Here is a 21,329-nt window from a genome sequence, read left to right as displayed (position 1 = left end):
ATTTCAACAGTAAATCCAAGGGGACATTTATCTCAACAGGACAGTGCTGTTGAGAAGAAAGAAAACACACTTGTGAAAAGTCAGTTTATTTGGCAACACCTCAGAAATCATCACTCCTCATGGGCTGAGAGAAAAAGGTCTTTGAAGAATGTAAACATGTTGTAACATTGATCACTGAGCATCTTGCTGCATATTTGAAGTTACTTAACAAACACAGACTCGTCTGTTGTGTGACAACTGACTATTTTAGCCAACAACTAACACATATCATATATGATCATATATACAGATGTAAACTCAATAATTAAATTTAGCCTAAAGGGCATACAACACATGTGAACTGCTACATTTAACAAGAGAAACCGCATTGACATTTGAATGAAACACTTTAAGATCACACAGCACATAGATGAATTATTAAAAATTACAGAATTATTTCTCATCATTTCACAAGTTCAACTGTTACACAAACAAGCATTACACAGAATGAAATATACTAACAACTTTAATGCAAATGGTGTCTGTTTCATGATTCTTGTTAATATTTATGTCTTTCTGATAAAATAACCTGATCCATGTTGTGCTGTGCTAACGGCTCTGTGAGGATGTAAAAAGGCTTTGTGCTAAATGCTAACATCAGCACACTTACATGCTCATATTGACAATGCTAACATGTTAAGCAGATACAATGTGCACCATGTTCACCATCTTAGTTTAGTGTGTTAGCATGCTTGCATCATTTCCTGATAAGTACTAAACACAAAGTACACCTGAGTCTGATGGGAATGTTAGTGGTTTTGCAGGTATTCAGTCATTAACCAAAGAAATGGACAGTTTCATTTGAAATCACAAATGTGAACCTCATGGTGGTACTGGGAAATAACAAAGTCAGTGGGATTCATCCTCTGGGAACCATGAATGTCTGTTTGTTTCATGCCAATCCATCAAGTGGATGTTGAGATATTTCACTGGACAAGTGAAAACTTTGACCTGCTGGTAGCACTATAGGAAAAGTCAAGGAATCATGACTGTCTTTGGGATTCATCCTCTTGGGAACATGCATGTCTGTACAAAATTTCATGGAAAATCATCCAGTCGTTTAGATATTTCAGTCTGGGTCAAAGTGACTGACCAACACTGTCATCTCTTGAACCATATAACTAACGGCTAAAAACAGTTGTTATAGTCGCTAGTTGCTGTTTTTTAATGTCAAAGGATTACTGTAGATATTTGGCAACACTTTATATGAAGATACATATATTCAGCATGAACTAGTTGCTTATTAGCGTGCATATTAGTAGCACATTGACTCATTAATAGTCATTATAAAGCTCTTATTAATGCCTAATTCTGTATGACAATGTTCTTAACCAGGCCATTAACTGACAGGTTTCCGTCAGTAACCTCCTAATTCTGCTTACTGTTAGTAAGTAAGGAAGTTGTTGCTCATGAATTATGATCTAAATATGCTTTGCTCTGTATGGGCCTTACAAGGTGGTAGTACCACAAGGATAGTCATTCTACCTGAATAACACTTAATAAATATGGTCTATTCTTATGTGGCAAAACGATAAATGTTCATAGTGTCCAATTAATTCTAAATTAAGTCTTTTTATTTTAAATATATTCTCCATCTTAAAGTGAGGTCTTGCTCATAACTAATTCACCTCTGCTGTCACACTTGTAACCCACACAGGTTCCCTATTCTAAAGTTATCCTCTATTCACACTTAGTAAATATACTATAGCATACAACTACTTAAGGGGAACTACACCAATTTTCAGAATTATAGAATTATAAATAAATGAATAAATAAATAAAAAAATCACTCACGTTTGTGATGTCATCAGCATATTAAGTCTGAAGCCCCTCTATACACAGTGATCTGGGACAGATGTTGTAGTTGACACTGAGAGCGCCCAGAGGAATGTTGTGAGTATATGGGTATATTTTGTCTATTGGAACTGAGAACACTAAAACAGAATAAAGGTCATTTTGAACAGTTTGTGGGTTCACAGCTCCAGACTTTATACTTGATGACATCGCATCAAGACTTACTCCTCTGTTTTCTGGCTTTGAGAGAGCTGCTCATGTTCACAAATATTGACTGAACCTTCCTAGGCCATGGAAATAACTTATTATTAGAACTTATTAGAAATTAGAATCTTAATTTAGGCGGTGTTCCCCTGTTAGTGACCAGGCAGAACATCTTAATAGCTTTGTAACCCATCACATAAGCACAGGGTCTGTTAATTGTATAAGTTGTGTGCTATAATGGATTTACTAAGTGTTAAGAGGAGGCAACTTCAGAAGGGGAACCTATGTGGGTTAATAAGTGTCAGAATACTAGTGAATTAGTTATGAGCAAGGCATCACATTAGAACATATTTGGAGGATATATCTGGTACTAGAAAGAGTTAGTTTAGAGTTATGTTGACACTATTAACACTTGTGGTTTTGGTTTTGTTACAGAAGAATAGACCATATGTATTAAGTGACTATTCTTGTGGTACTACACCTTATAATTATAACAACTCATAATGCATGTGCAACAACTTCCATACAATCAATAAGCAGAAATGGAGAGGGTTGGTGAGGCAAGACTCTTAGTTAATGGCCTATAGAATACAGTCATCAGAATAAGTGCCTTATAATGACTAATGAAGAGCCAATATGCTACTAATATGCATGCTAATAAGCAACTAGTTAATGTTCGATATAAGTATCTTCATATAAAGTGTTGGTGAAATTCTACAGTAATAAAAGTATAAACGTGACTTTATAGCAACTGTATCACACTTAATGTTTCTCTGTAACGTCCCTGTTAAGACTCGTGTGGTTTCAGCATGAAAGCATTTCATAGATTGTTCATTTCTCTAACAACAGCGAGCTGTAGTTCTGTTATAATGTTCGTCCTCACAGATATTAGAGGGTGTCAGTCTTTCTCCAAGGGATCCATATTTTATACCATGTTCACCAGGCTGGCCTGAGGTGAGACAAGCGTCCTAGGCTTCAGTACTTTTATTTGCAGTCCGATATACTCTTAAGGCTGATGTACAGGGAGCTGACCATGGTGGCGTCTTCCTGGATGGACTCCTTCATATCAGGCTGACCGTCACACATCAGGGCCATGAGCGACTTGGGCAGCTTCCCGCTGAACAGCAAGTAAATGCAGGGGTTCGCACAGCTGTTGAGACTGGCCAGAAGCATCAAGATGGTGAAGGTTGCAGCTGGAAACACAGAGGAGGAAATGAGAACAATTATTAATATTAATAATCTAATATTTTGATTTACTTTATTAGGGAAGACCAATTTCTAGATACATTTTTCTAATTTTGGAGGGTCATAAGTTAAACTCTGTTTATCCTGATTTTCATGTTAAGCAATAAGGAGCAATGACCTCTCTGGGACAGACTATATTGTACAGCTTCTATCACAGTAAGTGTATTCAAGTGGAGACCCTTCCATGTCTATTGTTATTATTAAATGAACATGTGTATTGTTAAAAAAAAAAGACAGCTTGGTTATAATTTATATATATATTTTTTAATTTATTTAAAGATGTTACCTTACATGAACTCACTCACAGGGAATCTGAATTACAAAACAATTACCAAGGATAATGGTATCCTACTGAAGACAAAACGTCTAAATAAATAAATAAAAGAATAAATGCTGAAATTAATAAGGACAGACAGAGAGAAAGGAAGCAGATTATAGGACCTCCTACCTCTTTATCATACAGCCACAGAAATATAAAAATAATGTTGTACAAAAACGTTGAAATAAATATACGTATGTATTCTTTTATGCATTTATGTAATTATTTTCATATTTTAACATTTGCTAATTTATTATTTTTATTTATTTAGAGTTTCTCATATCTGTGTTTATGTCAGTGTTTATTATTCTTTTATTTATTGCTGTATTTATTTTCAATATTAATTTATTTATTCCTGCATTTATTTATACATTTATTTCACTAATTATTATTTTTCTTCCTGCAGTTATTTATACATTTATTATACTTAAGTCATTTTTCATCCTACCTAGTGCTAATAATACTAAATAAAGGCTTGTTGTTGTTGTTTTCACGGTTTTCCTCACGCTATGGAGTTTATAACCAATCCTTCTCTAAATCCAACACATCAGAGCCGATGATGTGCAGTAACCCGCGCCACGCATTCTTATGTGAGTGTGTGTCCCGGTGATCTTACTCTGAGTGGGCGGCACAACGTCCCAGACAGACCAGAGCTGCGCGGTGAAGAAAGGCGCCCAGCAGATGATGTAAGCGAGCACGATGACCACGGTCATCTTCACCGTCTTCACCCTCGCCTTGGACACCCCTGCCACGCTGCTGGCCCTGGAGGACAGCGACTTACTGGCCGCTTCTGCGACGTGCTGTGTCTTCATGTGAAAGTTGATGCGCACGGTGCGGCAGATGCGCACCTGGCACACGATCACCATGAGAATAGGCAGGACGAATATCACGAGAGTCGTCCAGGTCACGTAGGCTCTCGGTCCCCACGGTTTGATGAACTGCGCCCAGCAGTCGTATACACCGGGAGCGACCTCGACCCGGGAGAAGATGAAGAGCTGCGGGAGGCTGCCGATGAGAGAGACAAACCAGGCGGCGCACACCGGACCGTTCCAGCGCGCCCTGCGCTTCTGGAAAGTCACCATGGGGTTGCAGATGGCTTGATATCGGTCTATCGTCATCACTACGATCATATAAGTTGAGGCAAACATCCCGACCACCTGCAGGTACTTCACTGCGCGACACAATATATCTGGCCCGACGAATCTGTCCGTGATGTCCCATATGAGCTGCGGACAAACTTGGAAGAATGTGACCACCAGGTCGGCGACGCACAGGTGGAAAACAAAGACGCGCATCCTGGAGAGCTGCTTCCTCCGCTTCCACAGCACCAACAAGAGCCCGAAGTTTAGGATTCCTGCAGTGATGAAGATGATGGACAGAATAGCTATTTCTATTTTAGCCAAGCGCTCATCTCGCGGCTCATCCCCAGGTAGCACGCTCTCCAAACTGATGTTACTCATGTTTACAATGAACCAATCCATGTTTCCACCCAGACCAGTAGCTGTGCACCGTTGACCATTCCAGGTGAATCCAGTTGAAGTTGGGGGATTTAAGAACTACCAAAATATGTAAGCAGACAGTCGAAATTCAACTTCTGAATATTTTATGAAAAGGTCGTTCCTTGGGGAAAAATGCTGTTGGAATTTTAGTGGTTAAAAGTCCAGTAAGCTACAGGTGTTGAACGTCTTATGGCGGAAAGTGTAGCGATAGTAAATCCAGCAGAGGCTTTATATCTCCTCATCTGTGCAGGAGGAGGAGCAACCTTCCCCTGGCACAAAAAAATATTTCTCACAGCACACACATATGGAGTAGATTTAGCTTTGTATGCTGCAGTGCATGCAATTCAACTTCAGAATCCCAATGCCAGTATTTAATAAAAAGTAGAACCTTTTTATAGAACACTGTTCCACAGAAATTATCCACAACTGCAGTTAAACTGAGGAGAAAACCAAACGCAATCAAGACCAAATGTTTGCTTCCACATATAGGTATAACAGTGAAAATAACACTTTTCTATAGTAACTGCGCATCAGTACAACAGTTCTTTATCCAGGGACTTTACATATCATTCATCAGTGCATGTCTCAGTTCTTGTCCTTGTCTGCTCAATTAATATGAATGAGAAGAACAATCACAGTGCCAAGTGTTCAGACTGTTACTGTCCTTTGTGTTGTGTTGTTCTCATCTAAGACTTGACGTAACTGAGGAGTTCATCTTTGTCCATCTGATAACCACTTCTCTTCCAGATGTCGCGGAGCTTCTGTAAGGTGGTGCCTATCTCCTTGCCTGTCGTGATGCCCATCTTCCTCAGATCGTGACCGCTGACGGGGAAGCGAGGGATTGTCCACCTGCTGAGCTCTGCCAGCAGCTTCTCCTCACCTTGATACTTCAGTAGCTCACAGACTTTACTCTGAGTGTCCAGCTCCCGACTCTGAAAAGATACAGTATGTGTGTGAAATAAAGCCCCTGAAAACTCGATTTCAGTATTTCTTTTTTGGGATTTTTGCCTTTATTGGACAGGACAGGTAAAGTGTGAACAGCTGCTGCTGCTGAGCTACTGGGTGCCTTGATTTCAGTATTTTCTTTCACATCAAATAATCATGACTAAATAAGCAACAGGTTAAGTTGGGTATTATGTTAGAGTCTGACATTTTAACACTGCCCTGCTTCTTCAGGACTGTGTAGGTATGATTTAATCACATTTGATCGACAGCTGCCGACAACATAAGCAAGCGATCACATTACTGTCATCACATTGTTATTAAAAAATTCCTAAATCATGATTGATTCACTTAAATTTGTAACATCACATTTTTCTACTTGAGCTTGGACCACTTCTAACTGGTAAGAAGAGCACAGAGAAAAACAAACTGTGTGTAGAAATCCTCCTGTAATAACACGCCCAGTGAGAAAATACAATTAAGGCCTTTGGAATATTGTAGTTATTCTGTAGTGACGTGTCGTTATTTATTTGGTGTACTCTCTCATCCTGCCTTGTGTAGCTCAGTAGAAGGTAGCAGTAAGCATGAACAACTCTCTCTCAAATCCAAAAACTAGAGTGCCAAATGTCACATTTGTGGTTTTCTCAAATATAAAGTGTGGAGCCGCTCCATAGACAATGACTTGGGAAAGATGTCATGGACCACAATGACAGCACCCAGGGGAACGTTCTGAGTGTATGGCCACGTTTAGTGTTTCAGAGCTGAGAACACTACAACAGATGAAAGCTCATTTGGATGTAAAGAAGAAAACAATCATTCTGTGGGTCCACAAAATCAGGCTCCTGTTCATGGTCTATGGAGCAGCTCCAGAATTTATACCCTATGACATCACAAGTTTGAGACTTACTCCTCTGTTTTCTGGCTTTAAGAGAGCAGCCAATGTTCACAAATTTTGATTGAACCTAACTAGGCCATGGAAATGACATATTGGGATTCATAATTTAGGTGGTGTTCCCCTTTATGTTACAAATTCAACTGTTTTGAGAAAAGGCGAAGTACCAAACTAAGAACTGAAACTTGTTTGTTAGATAAATGACCAGAATGTTCTTGTATTTGTTTGTTGCTAATAATAAAAGGAACAGAGATTATTATTCAATTAAGATATTTGTTGAAGACCAGAACAACTCCAAGTATTTTACCCACTTGGAACCAAATCCATTTTGATTTGGCTTTTAGGGCTCAATTCCAGTTACTGATCAAAACATTTTCTAAGCCCTTTTCTCATGGGACCAATGTTACCAGGGGATCTCATGTGATCTAGAAATGACCTTCCATGTCTGTGTTTAACGAAGCACATTCACACGGGACCAGCGAAGTCTGTATTTTACATGCTTTTACTGAAATCATCGCCTGGATATGATGTGCACAAGCATTTGTAGTTCCACTCTACATAACACAAACAGTGCACACCACTACTAGTGAGGATGTACAATGTTGACCTCCTCTTTTTCTTTTCAAATGTGGGTTAAACAAACAGAGCCGACTCTGCCACACATTGTAACGTCATCCATCTCATAATCTTTCAAGATTTTGTTCTTGTGATTGATTTGAGATTGTTTTTTCTGAGAACGGGTCTCCATGCTGTGTGGCGAGACTCCTGCACCCAAAAAGCTGTCAAAGCATTTAGTTAAAATTGCCAACGCAGCCCCTATAATTCTCTTGACTGGTACAGAGGCAGAAAAGAGGGATGAAGAAAATAAAATACGACACCAAATCATGGAGATGCTGATTCTTATGGGACTAATATTATCAACAAGACCTCTGTGTTTGGCCAAGTATGGTTGGTAATTTGCAGTGGAATTTTTACTTGACCAATTACAGACATGGCAGATTGGCACAGGATTAAGATCACAGATGACCTCCGCAATTATTTCAAATTACCAGTCGTCCCCAGGTAATAGCAGTCTTGTGTGAATAAGGCTTAAGAATGCCTTTCACCAAGCACTATGGGTTTGGGTGGAAACATGTTGCATTCAGGTGTGGGTGAAAGATGGAGGTGGACCACTGTCGGATAAGATCACAGCGGTGAGTAGAAGGGGCCGATTTAAAGTAGAGCTGCAACTACTATTATTTTTATGATTGGTTAATTTGCTGTTTATTTTACTTGATTCGTTGTTTGTTCTTTGAGGAAATGTTGATCATATTTTCCCTGATTCCAGCTGGCGGCTTCAGTTTGCTCGTTATATCTAATCAACAGTCTAAAGCCCACACATACTTTATTCAGTTTACTATCACAGAAGACTAAGAAAACAAGCAAATATCCACATTTGAGCAAGAAAAAGTTTTGGCATGATTATAACACTACATACCACATGCTTGTGAATAACCCTGCCTGTCTAGAAAAGGATATATGCACTCTTTGAATATTCATGGCTGAAATCAATGACCACATTAAATCCCAACAATAAATGTCCGCCACCCTTTTAATTATAAAACACATGAATAACTGCCATCTGATTGTTTCTGTGGACTAACTGGAGGAAGCTGAAACTTACGTCAATGATAAAGTCAGTGAAGGGTTTGAGGCTGTCTGGCTCGTCTTCACTCTTGCGAAGCTCCCGTCTGTGTTTGATCAAGAACAGAGCAAGAGTCCTCTCCTCCTTGGACACCTTCAGCCGCAGATCCATCTTTTCCACCTCCTCTGGGCGGCTAAAGAGAGCAGCCAGGATGGTCATGGGTTTGGGAGAATGATCTTCGGCGTTCTGACACACTCGCCTCATTTCCTCAACATTGCCATCTGGAGGTAAACCTGGAGACGAGCAGGGATGGGAGAGCTGATTTTAACAGCTAGAGAAACTAAGTCAGACATAGAACCCAAATGTACTACAATTTATTGGTGATGACATGCCTGAAGTATTGGTACCCTGGTATACGTCCTTTGTGGTTACTAGAAGAGTTCAATAATCAAGACTCATTGAATTATCTCTGTCTAGTGCTGATGAGAACCAGAGTTCACGGCACAGAAGTCAAGAGACATTAAATCCACTCCATCTCAGGGCCGGAAATTGAATTTTCCCCCATTTAGAAACAGCTCCTAATTGCATGATTCTTGAAAATTGTTGAGCTTTTACACTACTGATCCCTTTTACAGTCTCATGCCTGTACTTGGCAAACGTAATAGCAGGGTTCAGTTCTCTCCGACCATTTTCAAAAAGGAACTGAGCGATGACAAAAAGGAATTTATGTTCCAACAAGTGGGCACATGTTTATCAAACTGGGCTACATGGGCAAAAAGTAATGTTTGCATAACACTTATTTCAGACTGGCGAGAGTCTCAGTGGTATGAGTGCATCCATTACTATATGTGATATTAAAATGTTTAGGAAACACATTATACGTATTCCCATTTCCCCCTGCTTCTAGTCGTTATGCTGAGATAAGCCAATGGTCTCATGGTTCAGGCTTCATATTACAAAACTGAAATTACTCTCATTACTGCCTTCAGGTCATCAACAGTTTACTCAAGTGCAACATTTCCTATGGTGTTCTGGTGGCCCTGGGTTTTTAAAGAGATAGTTTGGATAATTTGAAATGGGGTTTTAAGTGGTACTTATCCATAGTCAGTTATGACATACAGTAGATGTCAGCTGGCATGCCCCAGTTTGGAGAAGCAGACTGGAGTACAGACACACAAGCAAAGCAATGCAGTGCTGTCGATGGGGAAGTATTTAGAATATTTTCACTGCTCTACCTTACTGTCAAACAGTGATTCCTGACAGGGACATGAAGCCATTTTATTGCTCTCTTCAAGGACAGAATCTACTGAGAAGAACAATGATTTGACATAGCTTAACAGTAGAGCTGCTGGGGCCTGTATCATGAAGTGAGATCAACCTTTCCTGGGTTACCCAGACCTATCCTGGGTTGACTAACCCTAACAATGGCAATCAGGATTGGATACGCTGGATATCAACTCGGTAACTCAACCCAGGGTTGCTTTATCAAGAGCCGTGAACGCGCACGCAGTGGACCAATCACAATCATGAGAGAAGTGCAGCGTCACTGAGCGTCACTGAGCGTCCCCACAGAGTGCCATATGTGAGGGGAAAAAAGTATTTCTTGTGAGGATCAGAGATTAATTCTACTAAAATATGAGGAGGAGAAAAGCAACACTACAGAAAAGGCCAACACCGTGGCAGCTGCAGGAGGAGGAAACATGCATGGCAATGCATAACGGGATGAATAATGTTTAGTTTTAGTTTAGATTAGTTTATTTGCACATAATGTTAAAAACAGACAATATAAAATTTACAAGATTAAAAAAAGAAAAGTGCCGGAGAGGTTAGAAGCCACTCAAAGCTTATCAAAGAAATTCCCCTGTCAAAACATCATTGAAATCACATAATAGAGAAGAAAAAAAAAAAAAACGGGTAAGGAAAGAAGAAATAGAGGAGGAGAGAGGGAAAAATCAAGACAAAACAAGGCAAATAAAAATATGTGTAGGTTAAATTACTCATCACTGGTTCAAGTAGCTACAGTATCTGTACCTGTACATCTGGCACTGATCACACCCTTGAATCCCATGAAATCAATGCTGCGCAGATGAATTGCGTGTATTACAATTATCGTCTAACATCATTGCATCTGATAAATTGGTCTTCTTTGTCATAACGTTATATATGCTACAATAAAGCTTAAAGCTGACGCCACAATTAAATCATATCAACACCAAATTGATAGTCTGAATAAAATCATCCTGATATTGAGCTGTGTTAGAAATTAACAGCTGCGCAAAAATATACCTAGTCTCCCTCTTTAAAAACAAAAAGGAAAATCCCTGAAACACCATGAAGTGTAGACATGATAGGCTAATTTCCACATTTCCAGCAGCAAAGCTGTCAATTAGGCCCATTATCTTTAACAGGGATCATTTCCTCCAACAAAAAAAAAAATGTTGGCACTAATTAATGGTGCTATTAAGTGTCCGCAAATGATCAGTTTCTTTCTTATGAAGGGGTGGGATGAAATTTCGACTTCTTTCCACTCCTTTTTGAACAATCTTTTCATTGTCTGTTGTTGTTGCTTTCTTTTCTTTTTTAATGTTCAAAATAAACTTTCAAATCAAAATCAATCAAATGAATTAAACTTCCCGTCATGACTGGGCTGCATTTCTGTCAGCGGAGTCATTTTTTTCCAAACAGCTGATTGGCCAGTGGGTGGTGCTTTTTATAGGATCAGATTCAACCCTGAACTTACCCTGCTCCGGAGCAGGATAGCCGTTCAGAGTAAGTTACCATGATGATCTACCCCGATAAGAACTGAACCGGCTTCGTGAGACCGAAAACCCAGGGTTAACCCTGAAGTTACCTCGCTAAGACATTAATCCTGCTTCGTGATACACGCCCCTGGTCTATTGCTGACTTGATTGATTATTTTTGTTTGTGTTACTGTGTTACTTTAGCATTTAAAAGGATTAGTCTGGATACACCAATGTCACAAAACAATCCAACTGATTGAGGCAGCAGTAGACCAGCACCTCCCATATTCAGTGAGCTAAAATAACTTTTTTTGTCAGTGGAGTCTGGTGGCTTTGACGAGAACATAGATGAGGAAATGAAGCTGTTAGCAGCTTCCCCGTCTGAACGGGCTGTCTGACAGAATGGTGAAGCAGTGGCAAATACTCTCAACAAAGCATACACTAAAACTATTTTTGATTTTTTTAGGTGAAACTTTTTTGGGTGGCCATAATATGTTTTGCTGCTGTCCCCTATCTACAGCAGTAGATTGCTTAGCTTCCATGTTGCAACTTCAGCCTAGTTCTCCAAACTGTGAGCATGCCAACCAACACGTACTGTAAGGTAACACAATGATTGTAAATAATTACCTAATACAACCCCACTTCAAAAAATCCAAACCTCCGTTTAAGAGGCTAGCCATGAATCAGAATGTCCCTGGCCTGAATACAGCTGGGAACCACTGTTATGTCTCATATTATCCTTCATATATTTTCCCCTCACATGCCAGGAAAACATACTTTGAAATCTTTTGTTCCTTGCCTACCCTCTCACCTATGTACTGGGCCAGTTCCAGACTGTACATCAGCTCCAGCAGATGAGCAGCATGGTTACCAACAACCATCTTCTTTAGTTCCTGCCAAATCCGTTCTCCTGATATTGCTGCAAGTCCACGACTGTTTTCCCTAATAGAAGCCAGCGTCTCAGGCTCGTGATTATCAGGCTCCGAGGCCACCCTGCCATAGAACCTTGAAGTGAAATGAGACAATTGAGGTAAAGAGCTTTAGTGTCAAACAAATAGGAACAATGTTTTTTTTCTTTGGCTTTCTATTTATGCTAAGTTTGAAGTTAAATGAGGCAACTCACCGAAAATACCGCAGTATTCTTAAGTAGTCCTCTTTGATTCTTTGATCAGCACTGCCAACAAACCGAACTTTACGGTTCTGCAGGTCTTCATATCCTTTGAAATAGTCATACAATGTGCCATCAAGCCCTGTGAGAGGGGAAAAGTCAACAAAACATAATAAAGAAGTCTGACACAAGTGTAATAAATGTCATAAAATAAGTGACAATGTCCCCTGAACTGATACCACATGCTGGGCAGCTCCACAACACAAGCAAACACAGAGGTGAGTCATTGAACACACCAGTACCTAAAAACATGGAATTGATGGTGAGGTCTCTCCGCTCAGCATCTTTCTGCCAGTCAGTGGTGAATTCCACCTCTGCATGGCGTCCGTCTGTCTGAACATCCACTCGCAATGTGGTCACCTCAAAGTTCTCATTGTTTAGCTGTGAAAGATGTCCAGTAAACAAAACACAGATGATTAGAGGCACAGCAAACTGCACTCACGCTGCTGGGAGACAATCCCATTGACATATACAGTACAGGCCAGAAGTTTGGACACACCTTCTCATTCAATGCGTTTTCTTTATTTTCATGACTATTTACATTGTAGATTCTCACTGAAGGCATCAAAACTATGAATGAACACATGTGGAGTTATGTACTTAACAAAAAAAGGTGAAATAACTGAAAACATGTTTTATATTCTAGTTTCTTCAAAATAGCCACCCGTTGCTCTGATTACTGCTTTGCACACTCTTGGCATTCTCTCCATGAGCTTCAAGAGGTAGTCACCTGAAATGGTTTTCCAACAGTCTTGAAGGAGTTCCCAGAGGTGTTTAGCACTTGTTGGCCCCTTTGCCTTCACTCTGCGGTCCAGCTCACCCCAAACCATCTCGATTGGGTTCAGGTCCGGTGACTGTGGAGGCCAGGTCATCTGCCGCAGCACTCCATCACTCTCCTTCTTGGTCAAATAGCCCTTACACAGCCTGGAGGTGTGTTTGGGGTCATTGTCCTGTTGAAAAATAAATGATTGTCCAACTAAACGCAAACCGGATGGGATGGCATGTCGCTGCAGGATGCTGTGGTAGCCATGCTGGTTCAGTGTGCCTTCAATTTTGAATAAATCCCCAACAGTGTCACCAGCAAAACACCCCCACACCATCACACCTCCTCCTCCATGCTTCACAGTGGGAACCAGGCATGTGGAATCCATCCGTTCACCTTTTCGTCTCACAAAGACACGGCGGTTGGAACCAAAGATCTCAAATTTGGACTCATCAGACCAAAGCACAGATTTCCACTGGTCTAATGTCCATTCCTTGTGTTTCTTGGCCCAAACAAATCTCTTCTGCTTGTTGCCTCTCCTTAGCAGTGGTTTCCTAGCAGCTATTTGACCATGAAGGCCTGATTAGCGCAGTCTCCTCTTAACAGTTGTTCTAGAGATGGGTCTGCTGCTAGAACTCTGTGTGGCATTCATCTGGTCTCTGATCTGAGCTGCTGTTAACTTGCCATTTCTGAGGCTGGTGACTCGGATGAACTTATCCTCAGAAGCAGAGGTGACTCTTGGTCTTCCTTTCCTGGGTCGGTCCTCATGTGCCAGTTTAGTTGTAGCGCTTGATGGTTTTGCGACTCCACTTGGGACACATTTAAAGTTTTGCAATTTTCGGACAGCTGACCTTCATTTCTTAAAGTAATGATGGCCACTCGTTTTTCTTTAGTTAGCTGATTGGTTCTTGCCATAATATGAATTTTAACAGTTGTCCAATAGGGCTGTCGGCTGTGTATTAACCTGACTTCTGCACAACACAACTGATGGTCCCAACCCCATTGATAAAGCAAGAAATTCCACTAATTAACCATGATAAGGCACACCTGTGAAGTGGAAACCATTTCAGGTGACTACCTCTTGAAGCTCATGGAGAGAATGCCAAGAGTGTGCAAAGCAGTAATCAGAGCAAAGGGTGGCTATTTTGAAGAAACTAGAATATAAAACATGTTTTCAGTTATTTCACCTTTTTTTGTTAAGTACATAACTCCACATGTGTTCATTCATAGTTTTGATGCCTTCAGTGAGAATCTACAATGTAAATAGTCATGAAAATAAAGAAAACGCATTGAATGAGAAGGTGTGTCCAAACTTCTGGCCTGTACTGTACATGAAGTCAGTAAACTTACTCAGGTATATTTGAAAAGTAAAGCCACCCTACTTGATTCGAACACTGTAGGATTTTTATATTCATCAAACCTTATGGAGCCATATATTCCAGTGCTCAACCTCTGCTCAGTAGACCCATTATTTACATATTCCAGGAATAAACAAATAAACCAGAAGTAGAGCTTCCTTAATGGGCTGCTTATCTGTGAATGACCTCCCACAGTCCACAGACGGCTGATCCATTAAAATCTTTAACTCATGAAGTAAGACTCACTTGTATGGTCGATCAGATTGAGTGCACATAAAAGAAGAAAATGCTAACAGCTTCCCAGGATGCAACTGGGTAGCCCAACAACAAAACCAATTACAATGATAGCTGCTGTGCAGTGATGGGTCAGGTCTGGGCATTTTTAGGCAATTCTGAGCAACAAGCAGAAGAATTGTAAGACATTTAGGAATTTAGCAACACAATCTGCCTTTTGCATCAGCTGAGGCTTGAACTCACAACCTCTGAGACTAAGAATCAATTTCTATTTCACTGAACTAATTAGTCAATGACAATTCATGTGTAGCTTCACAAATTGACTAAGCCAGATGTGCAGGTTTAGCAGCCATCCATGCATGGAAAAGCAGATTTCAAACCACTGTAAAAATTCAGTTATCTGAATCTGAAAATACACATATTGCATCTAGACAGCATGGAGATGTTGGTAATTTGTTTGTAACAATGATTGATTTGCTCCATAAGTGAAAAACTGATGTTTAAAATTACCATTTTTACATTGACTCCAATTGTTCACATTAGAGCAAAAATCAAAATGCTGTCAAAAATTCAGTTTTTGAGATAAAATTCTGAAATTTTCCACACATCATCTACCATGAACATTGAAGATTTATTTAGCAAGAATGTGCATGTATATGTTTACAGTACTATTTACAGTCAAACATATGGTAAATCAAAAATCTGAGAAATGTAGTTTGTGTAGGACAGTCTAAAGATGCTCTTTAGCAAGTTTGGTATCAATTCAGCAAAAATTGTGGGAGGAGATAGGTTTAAGAAGTTTTACAGTTTTTGAAAAAAAAAAAACAGAGTGATGAACTTCATAATTTTTAATAGGTTTAAGTGTACAAAAGTTTCTTCAGTATTGGGGCTACAGTTTGATGAAAGTTGTGAAGTTGTAGCACGGTTGATTTGTTATGAATTTTCAAAGTTTTGAACTTTAGATGCTTGCTGTTGGACTATTGGCTTGAGTTTACAGCTGAGGATATCTGGCATGAGACTGGACCTTTGTGCAAAGTTTGGTGAGTCACCCATGGGAGGTATGATTTCCTTGGAAGAAGAAAGAAGAAAGAAGAAGAATACCTAGGATTACAAGTGTCCTGGCAGCTTAGCTGCCTGGACCCTAATGATCTTTTTATCACTGTTGCCATTTTTCTGTACCATCATATTTTATATAAATGCAGTATGTTCATATTCACTTTGAAGTCTCTAGGTTTAACATCTGTGGTCATGTTAGGGTTGCCAACTGTCATGAAAAACACTAAATAATCCCGTAACTGGAAACTGAAAGACGTGTTCCATATTGTACTTAAACAAGATGTGCTTTGTTCTGTATTTCTGAGAATCAATTTAGTGTAAATCTACTGGAGAGAAGTATTACAGGTTAGACTATACAGACTGTGATTTGTATGAGATAGAAGGAAAGCCTCCTGCTCTGTCATCTCTCAGCCGGTCTGTTGTGTTCTGTTCCACTACTCAGATAATTGATAATGCATGACTCATGATGACTTTCTCTCGATGACCCTCTCTGAAAGCAGAACAGTACCTTTCCTCATAGAAATATGAATCAAACTGGTCATCAGATGTAAACATTTACATAAATAGTTACATAAATACACTTTTATGTAACTGAAATCCAGCTGACTTGATCATGTTTATTCATGTATAAAGGAACATTCATTAACTGATGATCAATATCTTTAGTCATTTTACTCTGTGACTTTGTCTCCCCTAAAATTACCGTCGAATAGTCTGCACCAATAACTTGTCCTTTTTTAAAACCAATGCCTTGGTTGCCTTGCCAAGCTTTGAAACATATTTTTTTGAAAGCAGTATGAACTATTTGTCACCCACTGACTTTGCTATTCTTCTATGAAAGTAGAGAACCTAGCTGCAGATAGTTTAAGTAGTCTTTAAATCTTCCAAACAGTGATTTAAAGGAAAAAAAGCAAACTACAGCTACATCCCGCCTGCTCAGACAGCCTCTTACTCTTGCTGTAATGGTCCCATGCTTCTCTCCTTTATTGTTGATCATCCTGATGCCAGCTTTTTGGAACATTTCTTTCATCTCCTCTGGAGTAGCTGTGGTGGCAAAGTCCACATCTTCAGGCCGCTTCCCTGACAGCAGGTCTCGCACAGCGCCTCCAGCTATCCTCAACTCATGCTGGTGCTTCTCAAACACCACTGGAAAGAACAAATATAAACTTACAGCAGGTGGGAAACTTTTTAGACAGGCACTAACAGTCTTTCTGGTTAAATGAGTCATACGTGCAGGGACAGAGTCAGAGAAGTAACTTTCCAAGTTACTGGAATTGTCACGAAGCAACACAAAAACACTTCAATTCTTGTTTCTCCCCTTTGTTCTTACTGCTGTTATCACTTTGCCAATTAGCCAGAAAGTTGTTTTTTTACTCTGCCTGTTGATTTTTCACTCAAACAAGAAGGACTATTGATTACTAACAGAGTAGCTTTGGAAATGTGTTTTAGCCTAATGTAAAGTGGTATTTAAACCAACAACCCTAAAATCATTAGGTCCCACGGTGTGTGTGTGGACCATATACTGTGTATAAAGATGGACTACGTGTCTCCACATACTCCCACTGTAGAAAAAATAAGCCTAAATATCCTGGATATGGCCACTGCCATGCTGCGCTAGTGACATCATGTGGAGCCAGAGTCTGCACATTAGCGATGTCCGCAGTATCAAGTTCCTGCCCATACACCTGTCCGACTAAACACGAGCAGTGCCACTCAACGCAAGCACACCAACTGGCACACACAGCTGTCAATCATGTTGTAAAATCCCCTTTTAATAGCATCAAATAACTAATTAAAACAAACATATCAGAAAAACAAACACCATCTATGAGAAAAATTTATTTGACGTGTTCTTTGAGTTTTTAGTTTGGACCATAACCCATCCACTAACATAAAGGTGGCAGGTTTTATGATAGCCAGCACCAGCCATAGTTACCACACAAAAAAGGTCCAACAAAACAATTTTCTTGGTTGCATTATGGAAAACGTAGGATCCAGATTTTTTTGGCATTTGACCCATACTTGGCAATAAAAGTCAGAATATTCTGGCGTTTGTGGCATCATCTGTCCCTGGCACAGTGCTTTATGGAGGTGCAATGCTAAAAAGCTGAGGTACCCCTTTAGGCCTCCGGCTCTTTTAGAGCTCAAAACAGTAAAATGGCAAAGCAATTTAAAATTGTCTTTTCAGAACAATATTTAGGATTGAGTGAGCTTTACGACATGGCCTTTAGCTTTGGATTTCATAGAGCTTGACCAACACTGGATTTTTGAGGCAGACACTGGTGTTGATATTAAGGGGTTACAAAAATCAGCTAACAACATCGAAGCACTTTTTTTTTTTAATTAAAGCTGCAGTTATAACTTTTATAAAAATAACTTTTTGTCATAGTTGATGGAAATGTCACTATATCCTGACAGAAGTAAATGAGACAGATAATCTGTGAAAAAAATCATGTCCCTCTGTCTCTTCCTCTTAGCGCTTCTAATGGCATTTGCAAGATTACATCACAACTGAAGGAAAACAACCAATCAGAACCGAGGAGTCTTTAAGGCAGCTGTCGATCATGTCAATCACTGCTCCTGAACTACAGTCTAACTGTCAAACTAGGCAGCACTGATCATATATGAATCACGTGTATGTTACTGCATTGCCTACTTGTCTCAGTGGCTACAGTTACATGATGGCTTCTCATTCGGAATGAAATAAATCTGAATGAAATCATTCGGAATTAACATGGGAAATATTAATTCCGAATGAGGGTTTACATGGGAGATCAGTTCAATTGCCTTTATTCAGGTCTGCGCAAGGTTTGGGTCAGGGAAGGTTTCTGATTGGATAGGGGGCAGGTGGATGTTACGTGTTTACGTTTACTGGAAGAAAACACTGTAGTCCTCACTCCGAATTAACAAGATATTTGACGATGCCGTTCTTCGTGCGTTTTTCGAGCGTGTTTTGCTTATATTCTTGAAGCAGCAGTACGACAACAACCTTGTTCTGCTAATGCTTCGTCTGTTGAGGAGGAGAAGGGAGGTAGAAGGTCGAGAAGACCGTGCTTTGGCGAATGGAAACCAGTGAGCGCAACAAGTCCGACTGCTCTATCTCAGCCTGTTGCTATGCAGCCTGTTGCTATGCGCGCTATATACGTCATCGCGCCAGAAGGGCAAGGAAACGAGCATGCGCAGAAAGACCGGAATGAATTTAAAGAGGAATGAGTGTATACATGCACACAAAATTCTTTCATTCGGAATGACAAACGGACTAAACCACCCCCTTTAATCGGATTTAATTTTCAATCAGTCAGTACGTTTACATGGACAGTTTAATTCCACTTTTAATCGGAATGAACGGCCATTCCGATTGAAAATTAAATCCGTATATAGCACGCATAGCAACGGGCTGCATAGCAACGGGCTGAGCTAGAGCAGTCGGACTTGTTGTACTCACCGGTTTCCATTCGCCAAAGCACGGTCTTCTATCTCCCTTCTTCGACCTTCTACCTCACCTTTCCGGTAAACGTAAATACGTAACATCCGCCTCGCCCCCTATCCAATCAGAAACCTTCTCTGCCCCAAACCTTGCACAGACCTGAGTAAAGGCGATTGAACTGATCTCCCATGTAAACCCTCATTCGGAATTAATATTTCCCATGTAAACTACCTGGACAGACTTTAATTTAGAATGATTTCATTTCATTAAACTGTGCATGTAAACGTACTGAGTGTTTTCAGAAACATAATTTAGTGGGGGTATCGGAAACAGTCGAGCCCAAACGAAGCAGTGCCCACCAGCCAGAGCAAACCATCTTATTTTACACCCAAACAGAACACTAAAATATGTTTCTGAGAACATTTGAGGCAAGAAATAGGAAATGCAGTAACAGAATCTTCTTGGGCCAAATGATAATCGTGAGTATTCTGATCAATATTGAGATCATGATTGTTTGTCTAGATTATTCATTGTTTTCAGGGACATATATTTTTTCATGTTCACATTTGAATCAACGGAGCACTGCTTTCGCTTCCATGTTGTGCTACATTCCTGCTACCGTACTAATCTTTGCATCACAAAATAATGTTCTTCTTCACCTGAGTTCAGTGCATCTCCTACAGTGATGGTACTGTGACACACTGAAACATTGCTATCATGACTGAGGTGACACTGGACAAGGACAGGGATTCAGTGGGGTAACATTAGTGTCGTTATTTTTCTTGGCCTTCATGCACTCATGTTACTGCAGATTATACTTTTTTTTAGGTGGTTTAACAATGTAATCGTATTGCTTTGCGGCACAGACACAAGTGTTATGCACTCTTTGCATATCATTTCTCAGTCTTGGTGGATTCTAGCAAATGCCATTAGAAGCACTAAGAGAAGGCAGAGAAACATGATTTTTCCCACAGATTATCCGTCTCATGTACTACTGTGTGGATGTAGTAACACACAACATACACAGACATTTCTGAAAAGGATCCCTAACATCAGTTCCTTTACAGAACTTAAAAGGGACATTTCACAGTAGAAAACAAACATGCCAGTGCTCTGTGGTGGGCAAACTGTCTCACACACACGCACACACACACACACACACACACAGACACACACAGACACACACACACGTTTCTGTGGTGTGTTAACTGTTGTTGAAGGCGACACATATGCTGATATTGTATTGCAATGAGCCAGTACCTACCTGGCCAAATAAGTGGTCTTGCTCTGATTATTTCATTGAAAATTAAGCGTTGACAAAATATGGTTATATGAACTCATCAAAGTATTGATGTAAAAATCAGATCATTTTGAACTTTATTGCTCCCTCTCAAACGTTTAAATTTCTTCTTTCAAATTTCCCTCATTTGTGAAACACTAACTACTTTTACTCCCACTGTCTCTGAGACAACAAGTGTAGAAGGGTAGAGCTGTAAGTGACCATAACTGGTCAGGTGTCTGGTCACAGCTGCAACTCACCTGCTAGTCCATTCAGTCCTTCAGTGAACAGAGACTGGAACTCACTGGTTTTCAGCTGCATAGTGAAGAGACTCCTCCAACAGAAACCTGTTCTACCAACAATCCGAGGACTCAATATTCTGCACCACATCTGTACAAACAACAAAAACGTCGTCAGGTGCCTGTTTGAGCTTTTATCGAGTTAGCTAACGTTACATATCACTGAAGTCATGCTCGCGAGCTTTAGCGGTCCGCGTGCGCTTGGCACACGGCTCACACACTGGCAGCTCGTGAGCAACGTCAACGTGTCAGTTCAGACTCACCAAACATAACAGACAGAACTGACCTGCTACTATAACAGAAGACTTTATAACTGGACAGCGTAGTTACCGATTCCTTACAACCTTCTCTGCTCTGAAGCTTTACAGGAAGTGTTTCGATATCGTGCAGTTGCTGGCCAATAGCGTGTGGTTTCATCAGCTCACGGGGCGTGGTTTAAAGGCATG

The 21,329-nt window shown here is 40.1% G+C and overlaps 2 protein-coding genes across 2 annotated transcripts; both read right to left on the bottom strand.

Annotated features, from left to right (window-relative positions):
* Nucleotides 1-85: 85 nt before the first annotated feature.
* avpr2b.1 (arginine vasopressin receptor 2b, tandem duplicate, 1) lies at nt 86-5,084 on the bottom strand. Its single transcript, XM_049578783.1, has 2 exons — nt 4,218-5,084; nt 86-3,230 (listed from the first exon to the last, which is right to left on the bottom strand). Exons 1-2 carry the CDS (start codon nt 5,080-5,082, stop codon nt 3,022-3,024), a joined length of 1,074 nt encoding a protein of 357 aa, XP_049434740.1. The 5' UTR covers nt 5,083-5,084; the 3' UTR covers nt 86-3,021.
* Nucleotides 5,085-5,124: 40 nt separating this feature from the next.
* trnt1 (tRNA nucleotidyl transferase, CCA-adding, 1) lies at nt 5,125-21,289 on the bottom strand. Its single transcript, XM_049578769.1, has 8 exons — nt 21,170-21,289; nt 20,845-20,974; nt 16,831-17,024; nt 12,710-12,848; nt 12,423-12,549; nt 12,111-12,304; nt 8,598-8,851; nt 5,125-6,032 (listed from the first exon to the last, which is right to left on the bottom strand). Exons 2-8 carry the CDS (start codon nt 20,972-20,974, stop codon nt 5,787-5,789), a joined length of 1,284 nt encoding a protein of 427 aa, XP_049434726.1. The 5' UTR covers nt 21,170-21,289; the 3' UTR covers nt 5,125-5,786.
* Nucleotides 21,290-21,329: the final 40 nt, after the last annotated feature.

Source organism: Epinephelus fuscoguttatus, linkage group LG1 (genome assembly GCF_011397635.1).
Source record: "Epinephelus fuscoguttatus linkage group LG1, E.fuscoguttatus.final_Chr_v1".
Classification (NCBI taxonomy): Eukaryota; Metazoa; Chordata; class Actinopteri; order Perciformes; family Serranidae; genus Epinephelus; species Epinephelus fuscoguttatus.
The sequence above is the reverse complement of the archived record's forward strand: the minus strand, read 5'-3'. Positions and strand labels throughout refer to the sequence as shown.

Excerpts from the sequence above, each read along its gene's own strand:
- trnt1 (XM_049578769.1), bottom strand. The coding sequence starts at position 20,974 with ATGTGGTGCAGAATATTGAGTCCTCGGATTGTTGGTAGAACAGGTTTC. Across the intron at positions 17,025-20,844 it reads AGGACTGAATGGACTAGCAG|TGGTGTTTGAGAAGCACCAG; the intron begins GTGAGTTGCAGC and ends TGTTCTTTCCAG. Across the intron at positions 12,550-12,709 it reads CATCAATTCCATGTTTTTAG|GGCTTGATGGCACATTGTAT; the intron begins GTACTGGTGTGT and ends CCCCTCTCACAG.
- avpr2b.1 (XM_049578783.1), bottom strand. The coding sequence starts at position 5,082 with ATGGATTGGTTCATTGTAAACATGAGTAACATCAGTTTGGAGAGCGTG. Across the intron at positions 3,231-4,217 it reads CGTTGTGCCGCCCACTCAGA|CTGCAACCTTCACCATCTTG; the intron begins GTAAGATCACCG and ends CTGTGTTTCCAG.